This window comes from Drosophila subpulchrella, chromosome 3L (genome assembly GCF_014743375.2).
Source record: "Drosophila subpulchrella strain 33 F10 #4 breed RU33 chromosome 3L, RU_Dsub_v1.1 Primary Assembly, whole genome shotgun sequence".
In the NCBI taxonomy this organism is placed as follows: domain Eukaryota; kingdom Metazoa; phylum Arthropoda; class Insecta; order Diptera; family Drosophilidae; genus Drosophila; species Drosophila subpulchrella.
Window position 1 is genome coordinate 21,126,717 of NC_050612.1, and position 13,108 is coordinate 21,139,824.

Sequence of the window (13,108 nt, forward strand, 5' to 3'; positions counted from 1 at the left end):
GCAAAGTAGCTTGTTGTTATTATTTAATAACCCGGCACACGATACAAATAAGTAACATATTTTGATGATTGCTTTAAATCGACAAATAATTGCTGAAATAATGTAATTTAAAGACCTTTTGTAAAAGGATTTGAAAGCCTTAAGTTTGTTATTCTTTCTTTATTTTTGGGATTGCTTGATTAAGATGTATTTTAATTAAGAAAGACTGGTTATCTGGACTGAAATGCGATTTGAATGATAAAGTAGGAATTAAATTAAGCAAGTTCTGCTCTTCCTTTAGAACTACTTCTGATGTTTTACCCCTTTTTGAAAAAGAAAGAAGATTTTTAACAACAATTTTATTATATTTATTTGGAATCTTAATTAAGATTAAATAATCAGAAATTAAACATTCTTTACACTTTTCTAGAATATTTTTATATCCATTTTCTTTTTAGTTTCAAATAAACATTTCATTTTATTATAGATCCCATTATTAAGTTATTTACTTACCCAATAGTTCTTTGGGATAGGGCAGTTCTCTTAATCATTTTGATTGACGATTTGTGTCAGGTGTTTGGCAACATGCGACAAGCCAATAAATTAATAGTTTTCGTGGGTCTGTGGGCCGTTTTAGAGGGCTGAACACATGGCGTATGAGCAATTCAGGCAGCTAGGCAGTAGTGATTAGCCCTAGACAAAGTCTCCCCAGCTGCTGGCGACCAACTCATGATAAACTGACAGTCCGAACGGGGTGGTGGAAACAGGGAACATGGGTGGAGGACTACGATATGGTCGATTGGTCATTGGCAAGAAGCCAAATCGATGCTTGACATTTATTATGATTGGCTTATTAGGGCGCTGCAGAGGCGATAACCTGACAAAAGTGGCGCTGGTTGAGAAAAACACTTGTCGCCAAATTGATCCAGATGTTGAAGTAATATAAAACCATATGGCCTTAATTTAAGCAAACTATTAGGTTTACTAAATTAAAATATTTATGTTGTTAGCAGGTGAAACTTTTTTATAAAAATGTACAAACGAAATAAATTTTCGAATTCAGTTAAACTCTAACGTCTTCTCGCATCATTAATGCTCTTATCGTCCCCATAAATATCAGAGATTCCTATTTGTTTTTTCAACACCTGGCCTCTCCTTGGGTTCCATTAGTCAAGGAATCTGACGCACACCTTAGGACCTATCCCAATAAAAATCCCTACCCCCTTTTTTTTCTCCACTGAGTTGCCATTAGCTGAGCAAACTTTTGTCCTTGGCAAAAAGAACGGTACTTCGCTCATCGTGGGTTTGTTTTGGGTTTGGTGTGGGTAGCCTGTTGCTCTATGGAGGATTATATTTCCACGGCTCTCCCGCGACACTGTTCTTCTCTGTTTTCTCTGCCGGGAGCAGTAATGCTCTCTTTGGGTTGGCACGGCATTGCCAGCAGGGAAAGTTTCTCTTTTGGGGGTTGCTTTCTAAAAGGACGATTCCCAGACATAAGGATGTGAGGGTCTATTGTTGTCGTCAGTAACTTCGAAGGTGGTGTACAGAAAACAATTATATGATAACAAAGTTAAACGATTTATCTTAAGGAATTATACAGTTTTAGTCTCTCAAAGTAGTTCTTGCATTTTTTATTTTCTTAAAATCTAAGCAAGTTTAAAAAATAGTTATTTTGTTTAATTTTGTAGTCTATAGATTTAAAGTAAAACTATTACTTTTGAAATTAATTATTCTTTATTATTATAATTATAATTGGCTTTACTTGGGAAATGAATCATCAAAATATTTAAAATGCCTTTCATTGGTAAACTTATTACCTTAATAACGGATATTGCAAAAATGTTAGATCTTTTTTTGAGATTGAGAACCATTTTGAATTTTTTATATTAAAAATATTTTTCTTACAGTGTTGTGTTATTGTCCTTGTTGTTGTGGTGGTTGTTGTTGTTGCCATAGCCGCAAGCTGTCGCCGGTCTACGTCACGCTTTCTATCCTTCAGTCGCGTTTGCAACTGCGCTGCCTAAACAACAAGCTAAATAACAAGAGTCGCAGTAAAAAGTAATAGAACGAATTCCCAACTGTGTAACTACTCCAAAATTATCTAACTTGATTGTTTTTAATTCATGAATCTGAAATTGCAACCACGAAAAATCAAACGTACTTGAACTGTCTCTAGTGTTTTTGAACAAACCGAAAATCATTTGTCGCCATTCTCCACATTTCGTCCCAAACATTGTTTTTTTGTAGTTGTGTAAATTTATGTTCAACTTTTTTAAATATTGACAAATTGGTGCGTCTCGTTGTGCGATTAAAGTCTTAATGTTTGAAAAAAAAAAAGAAAAAACCACACCAAATGGTTGGCCCCGAAACAAAGCGAACAATATTCGAGACTAAAAATCCCCCAAAGCATGACAAAAAATGTTTAAACGTTACAACATAAATTATCCGAACGAATACGCTCTGAAAGCATTCTCTAGTTAGTGGTTTAAAAATAGTTCATATATGTTATTTTTGCGATTTTGTTGATTGATTATTCAGTGTGAAAATGATCATAAAGCCTTAAAACCACTTGGAACAAGTTCAGTGCTAACAAAATTGTAAGTTGGTGGAGAGGGATTACAGTTTTAGAGGCCGCGCCGAAACTAGTTTCTGTTGAAAATGAGAACAGTGTTCTTTGTAAACTTATTCTCTTGTAGGATATCTCTCTTGCCTTCTCCCCTGCCATAAAGGATTTTTTTCTCGGGGTGTTTCTTCGCTAACAAGGGTTACGAAACTCTAAAGACCGCATGCGCGACCATTTCTTGGAGGGTAGGTAAGATTTTGAATATTTTAATTTCTAAGCAGATGTTTTCTTTTTAAGGTAGGTCGGTTTTTTTTGATATTTTTACAAAATATCTTCTTTAAAAATGTTTATTTCGGAGTAAAATAAAAATGGCAATATATATTTTTTAGGTAAACCAGCTCGGCATAATTATTTGATTGCCTTAAAACAGGCCAACTTAAATGTTATGATCAATAATATTTCTGCAAACTTCTGATGAACTCAATTATAAAAAGTCTTATATAGTGCTGATGAAGATAATCACAAACAAACTCTTTTTAACAAGTTATTACCTTGAGGCAGTGGCGTTTTCAGCATTTGTTCAGGGGGGTTTTCAGAACAACATGTTGTTTTGTTGAATACATTTTGAATACCCCATTTTCTTGTACTTTTTACCCGAGTGGGGGTTATATCACCCAAATCCCCCCTATGAATCCGCGCATGGCTTGAAGTAAATCCAAATATTTGCATGCAAATTTAGGAATTTAATTCGGCTCGCGTGCTAAAACTCAATCGGAAAGCTTCGACAGAATCATTTTCCATTACCTGGCAGATAGTCGCGCCCTTTGTGTGGCCACTTAGAGAGATGGGAAGTGGCCCATTAAAGCCATAAAAACATTACCAAGGGGAGGTAGGAGTATTCTCAGCATGATTCACTTTCACCTTGACACGCTTTCCCCTGCTCCCTTCACTTGCCCCCATATCCTTTGCTATGAGGTGGATGGTATTAAGTTCTTTAAGCCAGATGCCGTCATATAAATGATATTTTTATACAGTCGAGATATTTACACGCGGAATTATGCATTTAAGCATGCTGTGGTAGCTGAAACCACATCAAGCGAAAAGCATTGGGAAAATACAATAACCGCCCACAGGTCTTGAGCCCAGAAGAATTTAATAGTCTTGGTGTAGTTCTAGAGAGTAAGTCCATAAAATGATGCTTCCTGAACAAAAAAAAGTGGCGGGATGGCCGGCCTGTCGAGATTTACGATTTTGGATGGAGAAGCAGGTTGCAGTTATACAAATAAACAAATGATTCGAATAGGAACCAAATGAAAACTTCCTAGCCACCTCGTTTATATGAGTTTCCATTTTATTTTTAAAACACAAAATTATGAAGCCCAGGGAAAATTACACATGCATATATCTTTGCCTAGGTATAGAGATGCAGATATATCTATTTTAAAGGGATCGTTCCGGGGCATTTAGGTGGGCATAAATTATAAAAATATTTCAATGTGTGTCAGATATTGTTTGTTCGGTATGCCAAGGTATATGTTTGTTGTTTATTTTTTTTTTCTGGAAAGGGAAATGGTTCTGCTTCATTTTGAACAAATTACTGGGGCTTATTAGGAGCCATATTATTAATGAGGCATCATTTTTGAGGGTATTTGATTAAATGCCTGTTGATAGCTGGCGATAATCACTGGGAAGTGTGAATTGAGCGAAGGGTTTTTGTTTATCAGGTGGTTAATGTGGTCTAAGTGCTTTATTATAGGTTAGATCATTATTATAGGTTTTATATCTCTATTCTATACACTTATATTTATTAGTTGCTGGTGACAATTCTTCGTCATGGCTTAAAAATTTATACTGTTGTGTTTTTTAAATTATCTTAGTCTTTAACCAACAAGATAACGATCCCCGTGCAGTCTTCATACCTAAAAGGAATATGCCTTTAAATGCAACCGCTTTGCGGCATTTGCTTTTATTCAAGTCGAGGGGCTTCCAACTGGCGATCGGGCGTAAGAGTTCCACGAAGCGAATACTCGTGCTACCCGCTAATTCCTATAACACCGCACAGTAAAAAATATATTATTAAATAAAATGCATTCAAATGCATAAAAAACATTATTTTAAAAATATGTATTTCTTTAATTTCGTATTGCACATTTTTCATTGCTGTTATAAGCAAGTGTTTCTAGGCCATAGCAGCAGATTAGACTTTAAAAATAACTTAATAATAATTTGACGGAAATACTGCCAGTTTAGCCCACTGTGCGCCGCGCTGCCGCAGTGGAGAAGTCAGTGCGAGTTGCTCAGAACGAATTTGCATAGGCTGGGAATCGGACGTGTGGCCGTCGATCTTGATGCGAAACCATCGCAGCGGTACGACAAATATTATTTCGTTCACTCCGCCTCCTCACGTGCGTGTGAGATATTTGTAACTTTAATTTATGGGATGCGCTGAGTGAGTCGCCGGCCAGCTTCTTAATAAATTATTCCCGAGAATACCAAGCATTTTTTGTTGAAAAATAATATCAACATAATTCTATAGCAATTTATCAGCAACCCAGTGAGATGAAAGGGAAAGATTTGTGCAATAATTCGTGGATATGTGGAAATGGTTTATTTCGAGTTTGAATTTGTAAAATGCCGATATGGTCGCCCAACAACGTAATAAAAAAGTGTTAAGAAAAGAAATGAAATTATAAGCGGCCCTTAAAAATTTAGACTATAAGTGTTACAATTCAAATTTCCACAAATAACTCTTTCAGAGTTTTTCGAAATATTTAGGAATAAATTAAATAAAATATCTAAAATGTCACAACAAATCGTCAATTATGTAAAAAGTGATAACGTGTAAATAAGATTGCAATTTTTTTTTTTGCATCTGACAGAAAATTGGCCTACATAACCAACTTAAGATCCCTGCCACATCAAATTACACCAGTCAAAAGGAAAACGATAGAAATTGTTTGACAATACAGAAATGCCATTAAACCAATCAGCTGTAAAGTGAATTAGACAAAAGTTGTTCGTGTGGAAAGCATATAGAATTCAGAGCCCATATATGCGATTGGAATCTTTAGTCCGATCACGACCGCATTTTAGACATACTATAGTCTTGCCCGATCTCTCTAAATCTCAATCTCCGCATCCGTGTGACTTACAGATCGTATTCGATTGCTGCGACCGCAAACGACGCACAAACTAAACCGAAATAAAACACCACACCAATAAAATCCAGCTAATTAATGTGATAATTGTGCACAATAAAATGATCGAAATCGGAGGACCTGGCACGATGTGGAGCGAATTGGAATGCAGTGGACTTGCCATAGAGAATTGCCAGTGCTCCAGATTACAGCGATCGTCTCAAAGATCCACCGATAAACCCTTAATCCCAAGGGTCAGCCTGCGTTATCAGCCATCAGCGGTCATCCCCTCATTCCTGGCCATCGGGATTGTGCTAACGATCTGTTTAGGATCCGCCCTCGGTGCTCCACAATCCTCCTGCATCATGTGCGACAAGGAGGACCTGCGTCCACGAGTCCCACCGTATACCGACAGTTACGAGGAGTACACCTTCGACCACCAGGTGACCCAGCAATCGGCCATCGAGTCCATGCTGAAATTAAATGGGAGTAAGTTATAAACACATTCTGCAAACCTAAATTTTATTTAATATATTTACAATTTACATTTTATTGTTTAACATAAGTATTTGCCCAATAACTGTAGAAACCAATACTTTAAAAACTAATCACCTAAAGCAGGTTTATATATTAATGGCGTTCTCCTGTTTCAAAAAACATATAGAAATATATTTATTCAAAATTAAACAGAAAAAAACCAATTCATTTGATTTATGCCACATTTGAGTTTAAACTTATATCGTCAAAAAAAGTTAAGTATTAAAAATTTCCCAAATCCCCTTTTCCTTCAAAATAAAATCTTATTTATAAATTGTAAATATTTGAATTTTAAAACATTTTCCTTGAGATAAAGTAAAGCCATAAATTAAAAAAGATAAACCATACGTCGATTCTGTTTGTTTAACGAAATGTATTTATGCTAAATTTGTTGTATTTTCTGTCTGTGTAGCAAAAGGTCAGAACAACGCCTGCAGTTCAATCAAGTGCCCTCCGAATACACCGAAATATTGCCTAGGACATCAGGTAAACATTGATAATAAAAAAAAAAACATTAAAAAGGCATATTTTAAATAATTCCGTTCACAGTTTATCAACGATCACTGTTGGTGCGAACTGCAACATCGAGAAGGTGAGAAACAGCTTAAAAATATAGAGAATTTATTTATATTTTAAGAAGTAGTAAATATTTTGGTTCAATTAGTATTTCTCGTATTAATTTTCTGATGGTATATTAAAAGCAGCATCTTCCAGATCTGTAAAATTGTTTGGTCCTTTCAAGCTCTAGAGTTCCGGTAGAGTACCTATTTACCTAGGTTGATATTTATGACTTGCCGCATGAGTCTCAGCAGATGGCGCCAAACAATAATAAACAAACCTCTGCAGCTTCTCCGCAGCAGCAGACTCCCACAGTAAACACACAAAATAAAGACGTGCCACTAACCCACTTGCAACGCAGTGCCACAGTCAACTCTCTAAAGAGCCTCATTAGCTCATTTTGTCCGATTCAGAGGCCCTTAACAAGCGGCACTCACGCAAATTACTGGTTATAGTAAAATCCGTCGATGACGCAACAGTTGGCATAGCTAGCTATCCCAAGATAAGGCCACAGAACTATCCCATAATCGTAAAGGTGGCGGATACTTATTCTGCGGGCTGCTCTCTTCCACTTGGCACGTGATGCGGCACGGAAGTTGTTAAGTCTGGTCCACTGATTGAACCGCACTCTAATGCTGCGACACGCTTCATTGCCTCGACTTGCAACCACAACAGTGAAGCCTCTCTGGGAACCTTTTCCATATTCTAACTTGTTTTTCTCAGCGCAATTTGATCTCAAGAAACTGATATACCATTTTCTTAACAAATTTTTTTAGTTGATCTTTAGATTTAAGTATCCATCAGATCTTATAAATTTTGAATATTTAATAAATAAGTTACGTATTTACCGTCATTTTTAAAATTGAATGGTCCAACATTAAGGGTAAAAAAAACTTCCTTTAAACTTTCCTATAAAACAATGTAGATTCCACTTTGGAACAACTCTAGATACAACTCTATACAAAAAATGAAATAGAACTACAAACGGAACATTTCAATAAAAGTCGTACATTTATAAATACCTACTTATAGCTGATTTCCTTCATTAGTATCCACTGTAATTCGATTTCTAAGGCATTTCCAATGTCCAAGCGTCAGTTTATAATTCTTCCAGTTGCTTTTTTTTGTTCAAATTTTCGACTTGTCGATGTGCATTCCGCCTTGATGGGGGAATTTTTGTGGGTTCGGCGCTTGGGTTGTCCACAGTTGAATGATTTTCTTCAAGGCGCGCAGTTTTCCATGCCCCTGTAGTTTTCCTTTTCGAATGCACCCGCCTTTGAATCCAATTGTTTTGTGTGGGCCACTCATTAAATTTAATTTTGTTAATTTCACTTTACTTAATATTGGATAATTATTCGTTTAAGCTGCCTGATGAGGCCATTGGGGCCTTTTGAGTAAATAATGCAGTTGAACAAATATTTTTTGATTAAATACAAATATGGGTATATAAAACCGAGTTCAGAGAATCGCTATCTCGAAGATAAGGAATACCTTAAGTATCAGACCCCTTTTCATGTGTTTTTAAACACTTTACTTGGTCCTCAGCCTTGTGAATTGTCCTATAAAGTGTAAGTAGTTGACACTGAATTTCGTAACCCCCTTCTGGAAAAAGTTTTCAATCTTTATCAAAGTGTAAAATCTCGAGCACTGCAGATAACAAATACTCTGACTGTTTCCAATGCAAGTATTTGCTCACTGGTTAAATATTATATTACTATTGACTCAACATTTTTTTGCGACTGACGAGTTTCCTTTAGTATGCTGTAGGCGATTCCTACTACCGGCAACAAATCCAATCGATAAGGAACGTGCCTGAATTAACAATCGGAAAACACCTGCAGAGGCAACTGGGTGGGTGGCAATACCAGTACTTTTCGATGGCCATTTTTAGGTGCCGCTTATAGCGCCGAATTTAAATATTTCCATAATTTTACGCTATTAAATTGGACACCAATTTCGCTGTTTTTTATATTTCCACGCCGAAACTTGCCAATTAAATCTATAAATAATTTCCATAGTTATGGAAATGTTGACAGAGGAAATGTGATTCATAACAGCTTTGAAAGTAATCGCTATTTACTTTTCCTTGATAACCACATTTTTTGTTGCCTCGCATAATCAATCACACTTACTTTAGCTTTTCTTTTTCAACAATCTGTCGATTTGTATTTATACGTCCTCGGCTTGTCAGACGTCGCTAAAGATTATTAACAATTGCGAGAGCAGCCACTAAATTGACCTAACATATTACACGCTGAGCTCGTGTCTGTTTACATTAACTAATAATTATTTAATTGCATAAATATCTGCGACACGCACCATCAAAAACCATTAGATATTTACTGTGTGGGTTTCTATGTTCCTAAAAATGTAGACATGGAACTTCATAAAATTCAACACGTTGAGCTTTTGTAAACAAATGGGCATCTATAAACAGGCCAAACGAAAAGTAATACAGGCATATGTTATGATCCGATCGAAAAACAATGCCGTTCACATTTAGTCATTCGCCGCAGTTTCTATTTTCTTAAAAATTATTGTGCCTTTTTCGTGCGCAGCTCCTAATAAACATATTCTATTTTATTGATTTCCGTTTCTACTCAAATCGCAAAAGTTCCATAAATTGTATATTTAAATTAAGTGGTTTCTATTATAAAAAGTTAAGCACTTGATTTCAAAATGGGGGCAACACATTGGATATTTTAAAAATTGCTCTCATTTTTCAAGTAAACTCAGCAACACAAATATTCAATATTAATAGTTGTGTGAATGGCATAGGCAGCTGGAAACTTAAAATTTAAATTCTACAGATAAGGTCAAATAACTTAATCAATTTCAAGAATGAATCGACTCGCATTTGTGATTTAATTTAGATCTCACCCAATCTGAAAATTAAGAAACCCTATCGTTCTTTAGGTTAAAATTAATATACATTCTAAAAAGTAAGAATTAATGCCTATAACAATTTAGAACTTATAGTAAATAAAATAAATCCAATGTTCTACCCAAAAAAGTTGAATTTTGCCAATTGACTAGTTTCCTTCCTATTATTTTCCAGAGGGCCTGCCTTATGTACCTCACGTTTGCTTTGCGGATCAGAAGGTGCACACATCCTCCGTAGATTCCTGTTTCACATTCGTGCAGGTCAAGGAGTGCTGCTGCGCTGAGATCTGGTTCAAAAAGTGTAAGTACCATTTTTGTTTGCATCTGGAACCACAATACCCATGCTAAATGCCCATGCCACTCACACATGGGGAGGGATTAACAAAGCAATGCTAATTTAATAACGTAAATATACCCATTCGATGATTCTGTTTCCACACGGCGCCTTCGATAAACATGCACATACCAGAAATAACAGCAACAATGGCCGAGAGATCATGTCAATATCATCCGCTGGCAGAAAATCGAACCATGCTAATTATATTTAGTTTATAATGCTAATTGAAATCGCTCACACCGCACTTGCCGTTGGGCGTCAAAAGAGAGCTCTAAATCATAAAATACAACAACACATTTTTAAAGCCTCTAAAATATGGCCAACTATTAATTTGAAAAGGGCAATTATCCTTGGTTGTATATTATCATTGTGAGTAGTTTATACCAAGAAACTGTTCAGCAGCTTCTCATAATAAACATAACACTTTGGCTAAATTGAGAGGTAGCTCATAAATAAATATGAGAAAAGCTGGAAAAACAAAAAGCAACATTCCTTTTTATGAATAATTTACAGCAACGCATTATTAATCCAATTGCACTACGATTACTCAGCCAAGTGGAAAATAAAGTAATAACTTAACCTGCATTTTTTATCTGTACTATTTTCAGGGCGACACATTTCCGGCAGCTCTCGGAGTCGGCACATACCAAAAATATTAGTACACCTGCTTCCAGCACTCAGTGTTTTTCACTGGATAAGTAGAGGACAGACATTTTGTTAAAGTTGGGATGTCAGGAGCGAAGTCATCATGTGAAAGCTGTACAACATAGTCATAGCGATGTAGGATCTAGCCGTAAAAGAATTCGAATAAGTGTACTTAGTTCAAACAATGTCCAATGGTAATCAAACCTACTTGCTAAGCATATATTTAAGCGTTAATAAATACAAGTTTATAAAGCTAACCGACTTTAGTTAGCGTGTGGCTTAGATCACTAAATAAAGAAGCTGTAATTGCTTACGTGCATTTTAAATAGGACAACATATCGAGGAACAAAATTAAAAATAGTTTATAACACATGCTGCGCCAAATATCGTTCGCTTAGTTGCTAAATTTCGGCTTATTTACTAGATTCGGTCCACTAAACCTCGAGTTCAGCAAGTCGGCCTTAAAAGTCTATAGTCTCCACGGTGTTCATAGGCTGGTACGGTTGCTAAGCGTACGTTGCAAGGCATTCACACAGGACAGCACGTCCTCGTAGTCCTTGGACCATTCGCGCAAATTGCGTTCCAGTGCCTCTAGTCGCGATTGTCCCAAACGCATTCCGCCGTGCTTAATGGCCGCATAGCAGGAGCAGGCCAAAAGCTTGAAACACTGCCGCCGCACCGCGTTGTGTGCATGGCTCTCCCAGTTGGGCGTGCTGGCCACACACTGCCAGGCCATGGTGACGTAGTCCACGAGGGCGTCCCAGTGGGTGGAGTCGTGCAGCCGCTTGGCCTGCGACTGCAGCACCCGCTTAAACTCGTTGAGATGCATCGACGCCTTGGAGTAGGCAGCAGCATCGGTCTTCTTGCACAGCCGAGAGGTGGGAAGGGATTTGAATATGAGCCGCTTGGCATGGTGGAGCTCCTGCTCCAGGGAACTGAAAGCAAGAAAATAGTGATTATATATATATATGTATATATGTCTGTTTAAAAGATTTGCAACATTGTTTCTTGTGGACATGCAATAATAAAACTTAACTCCCAAATCTTTTTTGTGATAAATGGTTCCAAAAATGGATGATACATATCAAGCAAATACATGCTCTTCTTAATAAAGACAGATTTTCTTGTTGCATTGGAATTGTTTTGGATAAAGGAATAACACTGAAGATTGTTTTGCCCTCCATATGACTTTCAATAAAAGCTTTACCAAAGAGGATTATTATAAAACTTGTGAGCTGCCTATTAAAATGTTTAACAAATTACTTCCCCTCTAGCCCAATACATTCTTAGGAAACTCTGTGGAAACTTACCTAATATCTGGCGTGGGCAGCTGCCGTCTTATCTCCCCCTCATCAGTGGCACTCTTGAGGTTGTTCATGATCAATTCGATTAGCTGTTCCTGGGACAGACCCTGCAACAGAGAAGGTAGCGTGGCTTCGGTGTTGGTCTGCCCCACAGGTCGGTCTTCCATCTTCAGCTTCTTAACTATGGGTGTTCCCGGCCAGAGTTGCTTGGTGGTGGCCATCTTTATGGGCGAATATGTGTCCATGGGCGTGGGTTCCGGCGGGGTGCTGCCCATGGTCAGCCGCTTGCGTGGAGAGCTGCGCAGGATCATGCCGCTGGTCAATTGCAGGTTCTTGGTGGGCGTGCGCTGGAAGGGACTACGCATGGAGGAACCACCAGAAGCGCCTCCACCAGCGCCACCGCCTCCATTGACCTTATCCGGCGAAAATGTGGTGGTGAAACGCCGACGACCGCGTTGCCGGATGACCAGTTCGTCTGGCGAGGGCAGCGGCGAGAAGACAAAGTCCTGCGCCTGCACGACATTCACATCGTTGTCCACTCGCAGGCCCAATCCTCCATTGGCGTTCGGCGTGTTTATTATGGCCGCCGGAGTCGGCTCGTCCGGAGTCCTCCGATTGGCGTTCGTCGGGGTGTTGGCCATGCGCAGCGCCTCCAGACGGTCCGGAATCTCGGCCAGCGCCATTCTCGTCTGCAGCGGGGTCGTCATTGCGATTCCAAATTCCAATGCGGGCTGGGGGGAAACAAATCACATACGCATCAGATCAGATTCGGGGATTGTATAAACATTTTCACGCCGCCCTGCACCTGACGTACCACTTGGATGCTTCGCTATATCTTCGCAGCAGAGTCAGCGATCTTGGCGCGGGCGGAGTATATATCTTCCTGGCACTCGGATTTCTTCGGGTTTTACTTTTGGCGTCCCTCCCGCGAATGCAACTGCGATTTTTTCCTTATTTTTGTTTAAATTGCGCCAATTCGCTCAAGGTGGCAGCGCGCTCTGGAGATGTGACTTGTGACCCGATACTATCGCAATCGAAGCGATATTGCACACACAGTTGAATACCCTTTCTACGAGTTTTAAAGAATTACGTTTTGAAAGAATTACCTATATGTTTGTAGCACCATTAATTTCATTTAGTTGTAAAAATAATTTTTAGTTTTTTA

The 13,108-nt window shown here is 38.1% G+C and overlaps 2 protein-coding genes across 2 annotated transcripts; one reads left to right on the forward strand and one right to left on the reverse strand.

The window, feature by feature from the left end:
* Positions 1 to 5,769: 5,769 nt before the first annotated feature.
* Positions 5,770 to 10,896, forward strand: LOC119553413. Its single transcript, XM_037863788.1, has 5 exons — positions 5,770 to 6,168; positions 6,629 to 6,702; positions 6,766 to 6,808; positions 9,833 to 9,958; positions 10,603 to 10,896. The coding sequence occupies exons 1-5, from the start codon at positions 5,802 to 5,804 to the stop codon at positions 10,713 to 10,715; spliced, it is 723 nt and encodes a 240-aa protein (XP_037719716.1). The 5' UTR covers positions 5,770 to 5,801; the 3' UTR covers positions 10,716 to 10,896.
* Positions 10,827 to 12,929, reverse strand: LOC119553412. The gene is made up of 3 exons (XM_037863787.1): positions 12,758 to 12,929; positions 11,950 to 12,674; positions 10,827 to 11,574 (listed from the first exon to the last, which is right to left on the reverse strand). Exons 2-3 carry the CDS (start codon positions 12,648 to 12,650, stop codon positions 11,127 to 11,129), a joined length of 1,149 nt encoding a protein of 382 aa, XP_037719715.1. The 5' UTR covers positions 12,651 to 12,674; positions 12,758 to 12,929; the 3' UTR covers positions 10,827 to 11,126.
* Positions 12,930 to 13,108: the final 179 nt, after the last annotated feature.